This window comes from Tauraco erythrolophus, chromosome 6 (assembly GCF_009769465.1).
Source record: "Tauraco erythrolophus isolate bTauEry1 chromosome 6, bTauEry1.pri, whole genome shotgun sequence".
In the NCBI taxonomy this organism is placed as follows: domain Eukaryota; kingdom Metazoa; phylum Chordata; class Aves; order Musophagiformes; family Musophagidae; genus Tauraco; species Tauraco erythrolophus.
Genome location: NC_141470.1, coordinates 10,756,464 through 10,773,562, shown reverse-complemented (window position 1 = coordinate 10,773,562; position 17,099 = coordinate 10,756,464). Strand labels below are relative to the sequence as shown.

At 42.1% G+C, this 17,099-nt stretch overlaps 1 protein-coding gene across 1 annotated transcript in view; it reads left to right on the top strand.

Moving 5' to 3' along the window:
- Window positions 1–800: 800 nt before the first annotated feature.
- Window positions 801–17,099, top strand: part of TRPM5 (transient receptor potential cation channel subfamily M member 5) — a 42,578-nt gene continuing 26,279 nt past the window's right edge. Inside the window, exons 1-7 of the mRNA XM_086613162.1 lie at window positions 801–917; window positions 1,880–2,060; window positions 3,529–3,695; window positions 7,027–7,207; window positions 9,688–9,752; window positions 14,751–14,942; window positions 16,241–16,343. Coding sequence (XP_086469288.1) covers window positions 801–917; window positions 1,880–2,060; window positions 3,529–3,695; window positions 7,027–7,207; window positions 9,688–9,752; window positions 14,751–14,942; window positions 16,241–16,343 — 1,006 coding nt within the window. The remainder of the gene's footprint in view (window positions 918–1,879; window positions 2,061–3,528; window positions 3,696–7,026; window positions 7,208–9,687; window positions 9,753–14,750; window positions 14,943–16,240; window positions 16,344–17,099) is intronic.

Below are 17,099 nucleotides of genomic sequence, written 5' to 3'. Positions count from 1 at the left end.
CCATCTGCAATGTAGGAAGAGCAAGCAGACCTTTTCAGTGCCTCATGTAACGCAGAAGAACAACTCTTGTTATGTGACCTTTGCTCTAGGACAGATTACTCGCCATCATTCCTGTAGCCACGTAGAGAGAAAACCACCTGCCTTTTCGAACTGTATGTTGTTGTCAAGCACAGCCTGGCCTTAAATACTTTGGCTTATGAATAAGCAGCCTGTTCCTGCAGCAAACAGAGAGTAAACCTCTCCTAAAGTATCTTCAGACAAATACCATGTCATCACTTAGTTATTCAGTGTTCATGCTGGATCATGTAAGCCATAGTAGCATGACGCGTAAGAACATCAAGAAACTGTGACTCAGACACTCGCTGACACAGATCTACTCTTGCTTGCAACAGTTTGTGGCTGAGGCTCCTCTTTCTCTCTTGTAGAAGCAGGTTCACCTTTGGGCTCTGAGACACCCCATGTGACTTTGGATGGATTGCAGGATCTTGAACCTTGCAACTCAGCTTTCGACAGTCGAAAGTGCCTTACTCCTTCGAGCCTTTGCATAACTTAAGTTACATAGCTTTGGTGTAGAATCTGCCTCCTCCTCTATATACCATCCAACATTTGGTACAAACACCTCCAATTGTAGCTGAACATTATCAGCATAACAGTAAAAGAGTAAAATATTTGACTAAAAACTCGCCTGGATGTAAATTAATGGATTTTGTGGCCTCTCCAGTTTAAACAGCTTCTCATTTCCTAGTTCCCTGTCATCTCAGTGAACACCTTGGTCTACTGGCGATCACCTTAAAAATTCGATGGCAGAAATGGAAACCAAGCTCTGCAGTAGCGACAAAGAGGAAGCTTTCAAAAGAGAACTACCATACTGCATGGGAGAAATAGACTTCACGGCTTCTGGGAAGAAACGTGGAAAGGTACAGCACTAAGGAGTTTTAACCCTTTAACACTATTGCTGTTGTTCAGCTGCTGCTTCTTAGCATTAGAGACTGTAATAGTGAGTCAATGTGCCACAGTGTGAGGCAACACATTGTACTCAAAGTAGGGACCATACGTTCCTGAACACGAATGTGATTGAAAATAAGGCGTATTAATATACAGAAATCAACCACTTCACTTGCAATGATATGCAACAAGTACAGTTGATCACTTTTTCCTTAAAAAAAAGTGTCCAGCTTGCTTCAATTTGCATAATTTCCCTGTTTTAACCTTTTTCTGCCAAAAATTAATCACTAAGGATTTCAACATTTTAAGCATACTTTTGAGCCATTTCAAGGCTCTCCTTAAAGTTCTCTCTCTCTGTTCTGCTAATACACAGAGAAAGATGTGCATGGACAGACGCACCTCCTCAGCAGTCCCTTGTATACATTAGCGTAGAGCAGAAGGAACTCCAAGGATCAAAAACCCGCCTTAAGATTTTGTTTCATTGTGAAGTCTTAAGCACAAAGCCAAAATATATACAGAACAGGAAGAAGCAGTAGGTTCATAGAACACGTCCTTGAAAAACAGGCATGAAATCAGGCAAATATTTCCGCTAGTGCAGAAACGAGAAACGCCAAAGAAATTTGTTGGCTCTGCTAGACTGCCATGGAACTGAAGGCAGTTCAAGAGGAACAGCAGCATTAAAGGAGAGTGCGATATATCAGTTTGCAACACAGACTTAGCCCACGGAACTGACACAGTTAATGAGATGACAATTATACAGAATCCTGCTAAATTCATCCTAGTATTTAGTTCTCTGTCAGGTCTTGCTCAAATAATTTTTTCTTAATTAAGAAAGTTGATGATAAATTTGCCTCTGCATTCACCATGAACAATATCTGTACTGTATCCTACTGTCCCATTGTTACTCAGTGTTTTTCTGCTTTATTTCTTGAAGTTTATTAAGGTCCCGGGTACCATTCATCCTGGAGTTATATTCGAAGTTATGCTCAACAAATGGAAGCTGCCTGCTCCCAATTTGGTTGTCTCTTTAGTAGGGGAAGAAGAAAACTTCCAGATGAAGCCTTGGCTACGGGACACCTTAAAAAAAGGACTTATAAAAGCAGCGCAAAGCACAGGTTAGTCCTTTAGGCTTTAAAGAAGGCATTTATATTCCACCTGGATTCTCACACCTAGCATCCAGTGATTTTTTTAATGTCAATGGGCCTGCTCACATGATTATTTTTGGAAGTTCAAGGCTTTGCTGAATGCAACCTACAACCTATATTTAAATAGCTTTGGAAATGAAAGTTATTGTATTAGAAACAGCAAAAATAAGTTATTTCAAACCAAATTACTCTAGGCAACCATTCCCAAAGTGTAAAATTACCTGACGTTATTCCCGTCAGAAATGACCCTAGAAATATAGCATGAGATGGGTCCAAATACCTTGGTGTCACAGCAAAATAATTCTGAAGAGAGCATAGCAATTTGACTTCAACAAAAGTTCATTCTCACTTTTTAGCCACCGGTGAAAATCATGTTACAATAGTTTTTATTTTTTGAAGATTGTTTTCTTCAAATCTAAGAGCTGAATAGACTTTGTTAGTAAAACAGCCTGTGATTAGACTCAAGTTTACAGAAAGACCTTGTTAACATGTAACACAAAATCAAGTCAATCACTTTCTCCCTGACTGTTCACATGAGTGACAAGAAATTTAAAACCAAAACCCAACAAATAAAATGTCTGGGAACATCATGGAGGTGGCTTTCATTTAAGATGACATTTTTCCCCCCTGTAGCTTTATGAAAATACCTGCAAAACAAAGTGAAAATATCTGTAAGCATTTGACAGCAAGCTCTTGATTTAGCTTCGCTGGTCCAGACAAGATTGCAACAGTTTCGCTTTTTGTAATGAAGCAGCCCAGTGCCAAAGCTCTTTTTAGTACTTCTGTACCACACAGATTTTCTCTATCTCCAGCTGCTTTCTATACGTAAGACAGGACAGCATCAAAATCTCCTTTATGTTACATATTTGAAAAAGGTTGTTTAGCTGTTTACCTAGGGTTCTCTAAATTATTTGTCACCGTAACAATACGGCTATAAATCCTACTCTCCTGAAGAATTCACTCTCCAACATACATAAGTACAAGAGAAAGAGAACACCAAATTAGGCAGGTTATGCCCAAGCTCTTCTGCCACCAGGTGATTGCATGGGACTGTTCAGTCCTTAGTTCAAGCCAACAACTTCCTCCACCCTGTCCCTTTGCTCTTCCTCTTGGGACAAGCAGATCTGCTTGGTACAGTGATGTTTCTCTTCATATTTAGACAGTGACTCTAGACTGGACATGGCATTCTTGATGGGTGCATTGACATCAGAGCAAAGATGACAACATGGCATCACAAATATCACAATATCTTGTTTTCCTTATTAAAGTCTTACATACTTTGTATGTATTTTATTTCTAAAAGTTATAATCCATTAAGACCTATCTACAGTTTATCTATCTAAAAACCACCTTCAATCCAGTACTGCAAGTAATGTTACTTCACACACAAACATGCTCCATTATTAAGAAATTAACTATTTTTAAAAAATAATTTCAGGTGCCTGGATTTTTACCAGTGCTTTACGTGTAGGAATAACAAGACATTTAGTGCAAGCAGTTCGGGACCATGCACTGGCTAGTACTTCATCCAAAGCAAGAGTGATTGCCATAGGAATAACTTCACTCCGAGAAATTCAGCACAGAGAAATTCTGGACAACACAAAGGTATTTTTCACTTATTCTACTCATGAGCCAGTATTGTTCAGAAGTAAGCTGCACATTTACAAAATTTGGAAGTAGTAGGCAGAACAACGTAGACCTAAAAAACCTAAAAAAAAAAAAGAGGTTTAAAGTGTGCATTGGAGGAAGAATTGTGAGACCCTAATGATTCTGTGCCCTGCGTGCTCAGTACACTTGGCAGAGATTCTGCAAATATCCAGCAGGTGACAGCATTAGACACGAGCTCAGCGACCAAAGGATGAAAGTCAGGAAAAATACATGCATCAAAAGGTAACTTTACTATTTTTTTCCCTTGTCCACTTACTGTAGAAACACTTACTCCACGCTATTTCATAAATACTGCAAAAAGTATATTTTCAGTATGGAACACAAGCCATGAATATTTCAAGGTCGGGTTTTCTGAAATAGCCATTGAATTGGTGTCTAATACGCAAAAACTTGCTCAATACACCAGGACAAAAAATGCTAGTTATGCAGGATTGCATCTAGTTATTGGGAGCTCTAGGGACTTCACAATTCAAGTCGAAGCAAACACAGTTCTTGAGGGAGGAAAAAAAAAACCCAAGCCAAACCTCATCCCACAAACAGTTGCTGAAAATGCCAAGACAAGTTGATGCTGAATTGACCTCGAGGTGGAGAAAAAAAAAAATTATGCCATGACCTTCTTGTCACTGGATATACAGTCTGCCCTAAGCAGAATATGGTAACAACAAAGTAGGTGTGTAATGGCAGTGAACGACAGTGTCTCTGTGCTGTTTTACTTCCCTGCAGAAGCTAAGAAACAAACAGCCCTTCGAACTCACACCTAGTTCCTCCCTCAGAGAGACCAGCAAGCACCAGGCTAGTGGCTGGGAGACTGCCAGATCACATCAGCAATTTGTCTTTGGGCTTCCCCCTTTTCCATCCTTTTTTTGCCAAGGACAGCTATCTATGTACTCTGCCAGGCGGGACTCCTTAGCTGGAAGACTTTAACCTATTTGTGTGGCTGAACTGGTCTGGAAAGACCTCAGAGGAAAGAATTCGGTTCACCGTGTTCGTGAATTTTGTTCAGGAAAACTGCTTTGGCGAATGCAAACTAACTATTTCACCTCCCTCCCAGCCTAAGTGATCAAAATGCATCTGAACCTTTCCCAACCAGCAGCTACAAAACAAACACACTGGTCTTTCTACTGCATCAGATTTTCTTCCCCTTAACTAAAGCCCGAATTCTTTGTCAAGGAATATTTCATGTAGAGAGTTCCTGACCCTATGACTTCTGGCACTGCTTCCACCCCAAAACATTTTAGATTTTAGTCAGTAAATTTAAGACAAAGAAACTATAGACAGGGATGTTGATCTAAACCCAGTTCTCTTTATACTTGGCACTAACACAAGTGGCTTGTTGTATAAATTAGAGCTAACAATCCACTCTAGCAAGGAGAAAAACAAGCCCTGAAATCAGTGAATCCCTCCCATCTCTTCCGTGTTAATGGTATGCTTTAAACCTCATTGAAAGATCACTTCCACATTTTTGGAGAATAAATAGGAAAATCCCCGAGGATCTTTTTCAATTGGCTGTTGTGCCTCCGGGTCCTAATCAAAGGCCAGATCTTTGGCGAGTAGGCTCAATGTGACATGGCAGCAGAATATTTGACAGCACACCCTCTGTCAAAACAAAACTTGAAGGCAAATTAGTTGTGTCAAGAAGCTTTCCCCAATAAATGAGACCGAGAGAAGGAGGTAAAAGAAATTTGTGGCACGTGTTTGCAAAGGACATGCAAATTTACTGCTTTTTTTCCTGGAAGAGCCTCTGATGTTCTTACTCTCCCCAGAACTGCTGACAGGGAAAGTCACAGGAACATGCCTGATTATAGCCTTTTTCACCTCGCTTTGAAGGAGATTTCTCTTCACCAGTTTGACTGTGTGCAGCTTAGTTTTGGAAAGCCTTTTAGGGGCACACTATGCAGTGTGCTCAACTCTTCTGCTTGCAGCATGAAGGAGCTTGTCCTCTGGGTTACTTAATGTTTTTATGCATTAGCAGTGATGCTACGAGCTCCTGGTGATATGTTCAATGCCTCTCCAGCATCGGCCTTAGCCTTGGCTGTGGAGAAGAATTTGGATAACCTCTGAGCTGGACTTCCCCCAGGACTCAAATGAACACCTGCTCTTCCTAGCAGACACTGCCAATAGCTGAGATTAAGAAAGGCTCTACATAAGATCTGGCTCTTAAAAACCAGAACATAAATCTCTGCCATACCTTAATGACAACTAGGTTACTTGCATAGCACACTGCTCTGTCTGGAAAGGCTTTATCACCTGTGTCCACAAAATTAGTGGGAGGAAAATGCAATACACAGACACAATAGCCAAGCTGACAGTCTGAGCTTTGTTCATCAATTCAGAGGCTGCAGGAGTTGGAAAAGAGGCATGGTAGAAGGAAATGCAGATTTTAAGCAGTTGCTTTAACCTGGCTTACTTGCAACAAGACAGTGATTATGAAGATGAAAAAGAAGAATAACCAGGCATTTACGGCTAGGTATAATATACCAAAGTGGATATGCAACAGTGGGAAAGAAAGATTTATTAAGGAAGTAAGGGAAGCTTGAAAAAATATGCGTAAGGAAGATCATATGTAGCACAATCCTTAAAATAAAATACTATGGACAGGGGTTCTGTTTTACCCAGACAGTGATTTTATGCAAGAATTCAGTAATAAATAATTTCAAGGTATAATACTCCCCACCCAAAGTGAAAGATAAAAAGATTGCACTTTCTATAGTCTGCCTGTCACTCAGTCTTTTAGAATGTGATTTCCAGACTGAGAAAAACCGTTAGACTTCGTATAACCCATATAAACATAAAAAAAAAGCTGCATTTAAATTGATACGGACATCTAGCTGGCTGACTTTTCTACCAGGATAAACATGGACAAAACACTACTGAAATGAATAGGTTTGTCCCTGTTTATATTGGATGAGACTTTAGCCCTCCAAGACATTACAGCTCCATCCACAATTATCAGGTCTCATGGCCCGTTTCCATTTGTCCAACAAACATTTCCAAAACCTCTGAATGAATGCCTATGTTCCACAGATGATGACTGATGTCACTGTATTTCACAGAACCCAGAAGGAAACTTCAGGGACTTCAGCTTTCAAATCTGGCAGTTTCAGAAGGAACACATTCTCCTTCCCTACCCTTTCCAAAGAGTCTGTTCAATTGTCTCAAAGGTGATGTGCTATGTCATGGCGCAGACAACACAAAAATGGGGATGAAGCACATAAAAACATGGACTGTGTTTTGTAGAGAACACTAACATCTCTCCTCCTCTCTCTAGAATGAGAGTCTTGTACACTACCAATCAGATGATAATATCCAAGGCCCGCTGTATTCCCTGGACCACAACCATTCCCATTTTATTTTGGTGGATCACATAACACCAGATGAGCCAGATGGAACCACTAAGCTACGTCTCACCTTGGAAAAGCATATTTCAGAACAGCGTACTGGATATGGTGGTAAGCAGACTCTATATAGCCAAGCTAACTTGGATAATACTGATACTGCAGTGATACTTGTGGGCCTCTGGCTTTATGAAAGGCAAGTTCAATTCTCAAATTGGACAATCATCTACATAGGCAAGATCAAGTGAACACATTTGTCATTATGTAAGGGGCAGAACTAAGGTGACTTCTGAAGTTGAGAAAGCTGCTTTTTGAACCAAAAATCCTGACTTTTATTGCATGTCCTTAAACATAGTTCAAAGCTGATCTTCAAAGCATAGCTCAAGTTGCCTTAAAACCCAGTGAATGGAAAATAAATCCAGCTTTAAGTGCCTTAACCAGTGGCTCTAAGAGATGGATGTTCATTGTTGTACACTTTTATCCCCTCTTGCACGCACACAGGGTCTCAAATTGCTCCCACACTGGAAGAAAAGACTTGTTCCAAAGCCCTCTGAAATATTTTAAGCCATATTTGTTTCAGGATAAAAATCTTATCCTGGGTAAAAAATGTAGCATCTAATGACCATCTAAATCTATATGACCTTTGTTTATGATGAGAACTGAGTATCAGGCAGGCCTCCTACTGCATTTTGTGGAAAGAATGCAGTCCTAGTGCTAATACAATTACTTCTACCTTTCCTTTGTTTCTGTAATACCTGCAGTGCTAGCACAGGTGAAACAGAAGGGAGAGCTCACTTACTCACATTTGTATGCACCAATGGAACATTCAATTACATTGCCCATAGCATGGTTGCACAGATGGACCCGAGAGCATGAATGCACCCAAAGAATGCTCCTCTGGTGACCCAGATAGGAAAGACCACAGGTGGACTGTAATGGTAGGCTGAGGTTGCAGTACTGTGAATTAGAAAGCAGCCTCTTTCTGCTTGCAAACCAAATCTGATTGAACAAATCTCAGCGGAACAATTTTCTGTCAAAAAACGCTGATATATTTGACAAATATTTCACTGGAACATACTGAATTCTGTGAGATCTGCTATAAACAAAACCCATGTTGTTTATTTAAGCTCATTTGTATTCAAGCTAGGCAAAGCTATGTGACTTTATTGAAGAAAAACACTTTAATAACGTCATGTAGAATTTTTCTGTTTTAAAAAATACCTGGAAGTCATTCAGAGGAAGTTTTCGATACAAATATTCTTTGCAATTAAGGACTTCCCACCTTCCCAGCATAAAGTTAGAACCTTCCCTGCACCACCCCACCCTCCCGGCCCCTCCTCCAGCTAAATTTTCTCTAAATCTATGATAAACAAAGAACATTTGAAGCCCTAAACCCGTCTTGAGGAACCTGTAGTCACAGAGGTCATTCTTCAAACTAGAACCTCACCTTATGGAGGTATGTCAATGCTATACCATTCACTAAAACAAATGAAACTACTTGCCAGTCATGTCCTGGCTACAGCTTCACTCTACACTATTTCTGCAGTCATCCCACAACAGATCCAAGAAGTAGTAAGTGGTGATCTGTACGCTGCCCTGGGAGGCCTACAAAGGGAAACATCAAAAAACTGTTTGAACTAAATGCCTTTTATCTTCCAACTGAAAGAAGCATTCATCTCGTGACGCTACTGTTTTGATTGAGCTCTTTCAGGCCAATCTATAGTCGCCTTTGGATTATGGAGTTCAGCTTTTACAATATAAACCATATAGAAATAAGTGGGCCCCTGTGGGAGGATGGCTAAGGACAGGGATGCCTACACCGTTTCTTCCCCTGATGCTGTGACATAAGTTAAATATTTCATTAGCATGTCTTTTAAATTTGTAAGATTATATTATTAATTATCACCACATTAGATTGTGCTGAATGAAGTTTTAAGCTGTTTAAGCATAGTAAAGAGTATATGGTTCCTATCAACTCATACCTAACTCATCTCACCCTAACTGGTCTACATAGTCTCTTCATATTCTTAAATTCTCCTTTCATCAGGCTTCTCTCCTAGACTCCACTACACCTTCCTGCACATGCTATGTGCATGCGTAACACCTGGGACAACCTGACAGCTTTTCACGTCTAACAGTACCTTAATATAAACAGTGGTAGCTGCCTCTCTGAAAACCTAACAATCTTGCCTTGCGCCCTAACGTAGCTGCATTTCTCCACTATCTGATCACCTGGCAGTCAATAACTGACTTTAGAAGTCAACAGTGCTATAACATGCAGAAGTGCCAATATCCATATTTTGCATGAGGTGTACCGAGGTGAGAACGGACTGGAATGCTTACCAGGGATCACACAATATGTCCAAGCAAAGGTGCCTTTGTCTTGAATCATAGACTAGGACCCTACATGCTAGGTCACAGTGTTACTCTTCCTTTGCCACTTGCTTCTACAATTGCCTGCCTTCTGCAGGCTTATGTTCTGGTAGGTACCAAAACAGCACATAACAGGAGAAGTATTTTCAAGGGGTTGGCAAAAACACAATAGTTTTGTGAAAGCTGTTAACTTTTTAAAAATTAAACCATCTATTTCACAGGAACAGGTAGCATTGAGATCCCTGTTCTTCGCTTGCTGGTAAATGGAGGACCAGGCACACTTGAGGTAAGAAGCTACTTGCAACTTTAGAAAAATAAATTAACTGGTGCTAAGTAATTAATGGAAAATTTGGCTGGATGACAAACACATGTATTGGCACTTTACCTAAAGTCAAAATTCATCTCTATACACCGTTAGGAACTGAATTCTGTTAATATTAAATTTGCCAGTATTTATTTGGGATAAGTATTTCCTTTTCAACAGGCACTTGCTGATCATTAAAGCTTCCATTGCCATCTCGTACAGTGGGAAGAAGGAATCCAAAACCAAAAACAAACCCACAGAAGCCAGTTCCAAAGCTAGCTAAATAGAAATAGAATCATAGAATCGTTAGGGCTGGAAGGGACCTTCAAAGGTCATCTAGTCCAACCCCCCTGCAAGGAACAGGGATATCTCCAACTAGATCAGGTTGCTCAGGGCCTCATCCAACCTGGCCTTGAACGTCTCCAGGGATGGAGCATCCACCACCTCTCTGGGCAATCTGTTCCAGTGTTCTACAACTCTTATGGTAAAAAATTTTTTCCTAATATCCAACCTGAATCTACCTCCCTCTATTTTAAAACCATTACCCCTTGTCCTATCACAACTGGCCCTCCTGAACAGCCTCTCCTCATCTTTCTTGTAGGCCCCCTTGAGGTACTGGAAGACCGCTATAAGGTCACCCCGGAGCCTCCTCTTCTCCAGGCTGAACAGCCCCAACTCTTTCAGCCTGTCCTCATAGGAAAGGTGCTCCAGCCCTCTTATCATCTTCGTGGCCCTCCTCTGGACCCTCTCCAACTGGTCCATGTCCTTCTTATGTTGGGGACTCCAGAACTGGATGCAGTACTCCAGGTGAGGTCTCACGAGGGCAGAGTAGAGGGGAAGAATCACCTCTCTCGACCTGCTGGCCACGCTTCTCTTGATGCAGCCCAGGACGCGGTTGGCCTTGTGGGCTGCAAGAGCACATTGCCGGCTCATATTGAGCTTCTCGTCCACCAGTACTCCCAAGTCCTTCTCCTCAGGGATGCTCTCGATCCATTCTCCGCCTAGTCTGTATTTGTGCCTGGGATTGCCACAACCCAGATGTAGGACCTTGCACTTGGCCTGGTTAAACTTCATGAGGTTGGTACGGGCCCACCTCTCCAGCCTGTCGAGGTCCCTCTGGATGGCATCCCTCCCTTCCAGCGTGTCGACGGCACCACACAGCTTGGTGTCATCGGCGAACTTGCTGAGGGTGCACTCCATGCCACTGTCCACGTCACCGACAAAGATGTTGAAGAGGGCCGGGCCCAACACGGACCCCTGAGGGACGCCACTCGTGACCGGTCTCCACTTGGACATCGAGCCGTTGACCACTACTCTCTGAGTGCGACCATTGAGCCAATTCCTTATCCACCGAGTGGTCCATCCATCAAACCCATGCCTCTCTAGTTTAGAGAGAAGAATGTTGTGCGGGACAGTGTCAAAAGCTTTGCACAAGTCCAGGTAGATGACATCCGTTGGTCGACCATTGTCCACCGATGCTGTCACCCCATCATAAAAGGCCACTAAGTTGGTCAGGCACGATCTGCCTTTGGTGAAGCCATGTTGGCTGTCACCCACCACCTCCTTGCTCTCCATGTGCCTTAGCCTGGTTCCCAGGAGAATCTGCTCCATGACCTTGCCAGGCACAGAGGTGAGGCTGACCGGCGTGTAGTTGCCCGGGTCCTCCTTGTTCCCCTTTTTAAAAATGGGGGTTATGTTCCCTCTCTTCCAGTCATCGGGGACCTCGCCAGACCGCCACGACTTCTCAAATACTGTGCTGTTACTCAAGATCACATACGAAAAAAGATTAACCTTCCAGTGCTGTCCAACAACAGTGAGCCAACAGTCTCTGTCACACAGCTCAGAGGAAGTGCAAGATCAGGTTTGCTAGATACGGCGTTTAAAACTAGAGCATCCTACTTAGACTGAGGCAGTCTATACTGCTGGAGGCTATCCTCATGAGCCCCAGAACCCTGAGGCTCCTCTCCTGAGGAAGTCAGGAGAGAGAAGGAGTCTACCCTGGTTGATGAGGACTTGGTTAGGGACCAGTTAAGCAACCTGGCCATCCATAAGTCCATGGGTCCTGATGGCATGCACCCGCGGGTGCTGAGGGAGCTGGTGGATGTCATTGCCAGGCCACTCGCCATCATCTTTGCTAAATCGTGCGGAACAGGAGAGGTGCCTGAGGACTGGAGGAAAGCAAATGTCACTCTGGTCTTCAAAAAGGGCAAGAAGGAAGACCCAGGTAACTATAGACCGGTCAGCCTCATCTCCATCCCGGGAAAGATAATGGAACAACATACCCTTGGTGCTACCTCTAGGCATATCAAGGATAAGAGGGTCATTAGGGGCAGTCAACATGGCTTCACTAAAGGGAAGTCATGCTTGACAAACCTGATAGCCTTTTATGAGGACATCACCCAGTGGGTGGATGATGGTAGAGCAGTGGATATGGTCTATCTTGACTTCAGTAAAGCATTTGACACAGTCTCCCACGGCATCCTCACAGCGAAACTGAGAAAGTGGGGTCTGGATGATCGGATAGTGAGGTGGATTGTGAACTGGCTGAAGGATAGAAGCCAGAGAGTAGTGGTCAATGGAACACAGTCCAGTTGGAGGCCTGTATCCAGTGGAGTCCATCAAGAGTCGGTACTGGATCTGTATTGTTCAACATATTCATCAATGACTTGGATGAGGGAATAGAGTGCATGGTCAGCAAGTTTGCTGATGACACTAAACTGGGAAGAGTGGCTGACACACCTGAAGGCTGTGCTGCCATTCAGAGAGACCTGGACAGGCTGGAGAGTTGGCCGGGGAGAAATTTAATGAAATACAACAAGGGCAAGTGTAGAGTCTTGCATCTGGGTAAGAACAACCCCATGTACCAGTACAAGTTGGGGACTGAACTGTTGGGGAGCAGCACAGAGGAAAGGGACCTGGGGGTCCTGGTGGACAGCAGGATGACCATGAGCCAGCAATATGCCCTTGTGGCCAAGAAGGCCAATGGCATCCTGGGGTGTATTAGAAGGGGTGTGGTTAGTAGGTTGAGAAAGGTTCTCCTCCCCCTCTACTCTGCCCTGGTGAGGCCACATCTGGAATATTGTGTCCAGTTCTGGGCCCCTCAGTTCAAGAAGGACAAGGAACTGCTTGAGAGAGTCCAGCGTAGAGCCACGAAGATGATTAAGGGAGTGGAGCATCTCCCTTATGAGGAAAGGCTGAGGGAGCTGGGTCTCTTTAGCTTGGAGAAGAGGAGACTGAGGGGGGATCTCATTAATGTTTATAAATATGTAAAGGGTGACTGTCATGAGGATGGAGCCAGGCTCTTCTCACTGGCATCCAATGATAGGACAAGGGGAAATGGATATAAGCTGGAACATAGGAGGTTCCGCTTAAACATGAGGAAGAACTTCTTCCCAGTAAGGGAAACAGAACACTGGAACAGGCTGTCCAGAGAGGTTGTGGAGTCTTCTTCTCTGGAGATGTTCAAAACCCACCTGGACGCATTGTTGTGTGATCAAATCTAGGTGGTTCTGCTCTGGCAGGGGGATTGGACTAGATGATCCTTTGAGGTCCCTTCCAATCCCTAACGTTCTGTGATTCTGTGTGATCCCACTTCCACTGAGCAAAAGCACATTGTAGGACAGAAGACTGAAAAGTTGTCTTCTAACAATCCCACCATATCTTCTTCAGTGAAGGATCAGGTTTTTTTCCCAAGCAGTTCTACAACTTAAAGAATCTGTTAACTAGGAGATACCATTTGATTTCTATTTCACTTCTGCTGGTATTTTATCTTGCTACTTCGTAGCAGCCTGTACATCTACACGGCATTTTTTTCACAATACTCTCAGGTGAAAAGGAAAACTCTACAGTACCTTTTAGAGAGACATTTCACCATAATTTAAGTTTCCAGGGTTGAAACTCTGCCCCACAAGCTGGTAACCTGTTTCAGAATAATGACTCATTTCTGGTGACATTTTCTAGTTTCAGTTTCTAGTCTCTGTATCTTGTCAGATCTTTGTCAGCTGGAGTAGAACACACACTAGTATTGGAAATCTTGCTGTGTAAACTAGGATTATGTCACCTCTTGAGCTTTCCTTCTAGAAGCTAAATATGGCAGTGTTTTCTATATCTTGGGTGCTGAAAAATCACATATCACAACCTGTGAATCCCCTTTTCAAACTCCTAGAGAACAAAGTGACCTGGATACCAAAGGTGACTGGCTGGAGCTGCCCTAAATTTACATGTGCTGGGAATGAATATCTGATTGCACTTTTTTAGAACATCAATTCTTAAATACAAATTGGATAACATACACCAAGAACTACAACAATTGTTAAAAAAAACCCCTAAACTAAAAAAAAACCCTACACAACAAGAGAATCAAAGGTTAGATTCTGAGAGTCTCGAGCTTGTTGCATAACTCCAAAATAAGAAATAGAGTGGCAGCAAATAGTCGTTGCAATTATGATGCCACGGCCTCTGTTTCCTCTCTCAACAACCTGCCTGACTCATCCTAGTTGCACAGGTCATAGAATTATCAGCCTTTAACTCTTGTAGCTGCTATGCTTCAGTGCTTGTTTCTGATGGCCCAATGTCATATTCCCACAGGCAAATTCCTGATTTTCAGAATGTATCGCCAAGTTTAGCAGCCAGAAGAGCCTGCTGAGAATTTCTGTACCGTGCTGCTCTTACACTTGAATATGCTGAAGCACAAACTGCAGGGAAGGGGTGGGGAGGTGGAAGTCAGGGACATTTGTCCAAATTGGGTTGCTTAGCTACTCAGCAGATGTGTCTGTCATGAAAAGAAGTATCGACAGGGGCCTATACATGGAAGACCTGATACAGAATCAGAAAAATCCTAATAGCTTAGGGGAGTCTGGACTGATTCCAAAGTGAATCTGGATTAGGTACACATTTATTCCTAGTTTGCAAGAAATCCTTCTTTTGAATAATATTTTCTTTCCATATATGAATTCTAAAAATGTACTTTTTAAACTACAGAGAATTTGCAGCGGTTTGGAAAATTCTGCTCCCTGGCTTATTTTAGCAGGGTCTGGAGGTACAGCTGACATCTTAGCTGCGTTCATGAATGACCCTCAGCTTATCATGCCAGAAGTTGTTGAAAAACAATTTAAAGAGAAATTCCCTGCTGAAAGCTTCTTGTGGAAGGACATTCTTCAATGGACAGCAACAGTGAGCTCATCTGCTTGATAATTGCATGCACCGTGTTCACAAGCTCTCTCCTACCCTTTCTAGCTTCAGTCGCTCGTTCAGTACAGGTTTGACAAGCAGCTGCCCAGAAGTTTTGGGTACTCTCACTCATGTCATAAAATCCCTCTCTAACACTAAAATCGAGTGCTCAGTTGATCATACAAACTACTTTGTTCTAGTGATTCAGCTGAACACTTTGTGCTCTGTCCTTCCTCCATTATTTCCTCAAGTAACAGCCAGCACCCAGGAACCCCACAGTCCTCCTTGAAGGACATGAAGCATTATTTATACTCCACTGCTGTGAAGTTTGTGCAGCTGTGACAGAGGAACCTAATTCATGATCTACAGCTCTTATAGGGAAACGTAGTTGTGGATAAGCATGAATAAATTAGAAAGAATGAAGGGTGTTTAGAAATTATTCTATCTATTGTCAGTTCTTAAAAAGACAGACGAAACAGATTCTCAGATTTTCCTTACTCTTTGTCTTGAGGCACACTTGCTGGACTTAAACCATGACGCATAACTATTTAAAAAACAACAACAACAACATTTTGACATTGTCTTTATGTAAAGATTGAAGAGCAATGTGTGCTTCTGAGATAAACCAAGTCCACTTGACCTGACCCGCTACTTTTTCTTTGCAGTCCCCCTTAGCTTTAAAAGTTCCACATATTAATTCCATTAAGGAGAGCTTTGCCAGTTCACTAACACAAGGGGATGGAAGGGATTCTAGAAGCAATATTGCCAGATACTCACAGTGTCTCAGTGCAGCTGCACTGTGAGAAAGAAAACTCAATAGGGAAGCAGGAGGAAAGAGAAGAGTACCGTATATATCAATATTTGATGACTTTTACTCAAGGAAGATTTAGAGACTATGCTTTTAAATAAACAACTCTGAGAGCAAAACTTAAATGTCAAAGCACAAAAAGGTAAAACAAAACTAGTGGTATGCTGACCACAGCATGACTGTGAGTCACATAAGAATGTGAGATAAGGAAGGATCTTTTAATTAAAGCACTGCTCTGGTTCTCAGGATATCCAAGTTCAGTTCCTCCTATCCTGCTAGGTCATTTTGGAACAGGCAATAACTCCCTCTTTGCCTTAGGACTTATTTATATATGGGAAACTAATAATGTTTGTATTCTTGCCACACCTCAGCTTTACAATTAGAATATCAGTTTTGGGGAAATACTGTATGGGTGATCTCCACTGGGTTCTTAGGCACTAATATATAGCAGTAGGACAATGTGAAATGTGATTTTTGTTTCAACTCCCAATAGATTCAGAACATTATTTCACACCAACATCTTCTAACTCTGCACAACTTTGAGCAAGATGGTTCGGAAGAACTAGACACAGTCATTTTAAAAGCTTTAGTAAAAGGTAAGAACCATAAACACAGCACAGTGTAATACTTGTCTTATTTGACTTCTTCTGTGCCATAAATGTATTTCGTTCTTGTCCAGAGCAAGTTCAGCTGGTTGTTGGATCCAATTTCACTCTGATGCAGAGTTCTTCTGCTTTCTTATTGACAAATTAACTGTGGTGGTTACCATAGCTCTTGCAACTTTGCTTTAAACTAGAGTTTGCTTTTTAACCTCATGCTATTTTAATTGCACCTTTATTTCACTGCTTGCGTCTCTTAGTAGTAGAGGTTATAGCAGCACTGAAATATACTGGAGCAGTTATTCCAATTACAGGCCATTTAAAAAAAAAAACAAAACACACAAAAACCCCACGCGAGTAGACCTGAACTGCCTTAGTTCCAGAAACAATCCATTTCTCCTGTAAGAAATCTGCACTGTATCTTCTGCAAGAAGACATTACTTGCTCTGACACCCATTTCAGTTTGTGTTAACTGAATTGTTTGTGTTAGCCTACATTTAGCATGGGGAAAAAGAGACATTTTATTCCTAATGCATTAATTGAAACAAGACAAAAACCCGTAGCCAGTCATGTCTCCCCCTTTCTGCAGGCCACGGTCTCTCTTAAAACGCTACAGACATTTAAAAGTAATGTTTTAACAGAGAATTCAGATAGCAAAAATTAATATATTTTTAATATTTCTTAAGTTAGGAAAAAAACTGCCGTGAAGGGTTCCTGGTTAAGCAGCCCACAGGTCTGTGATAGCTGAAGAAA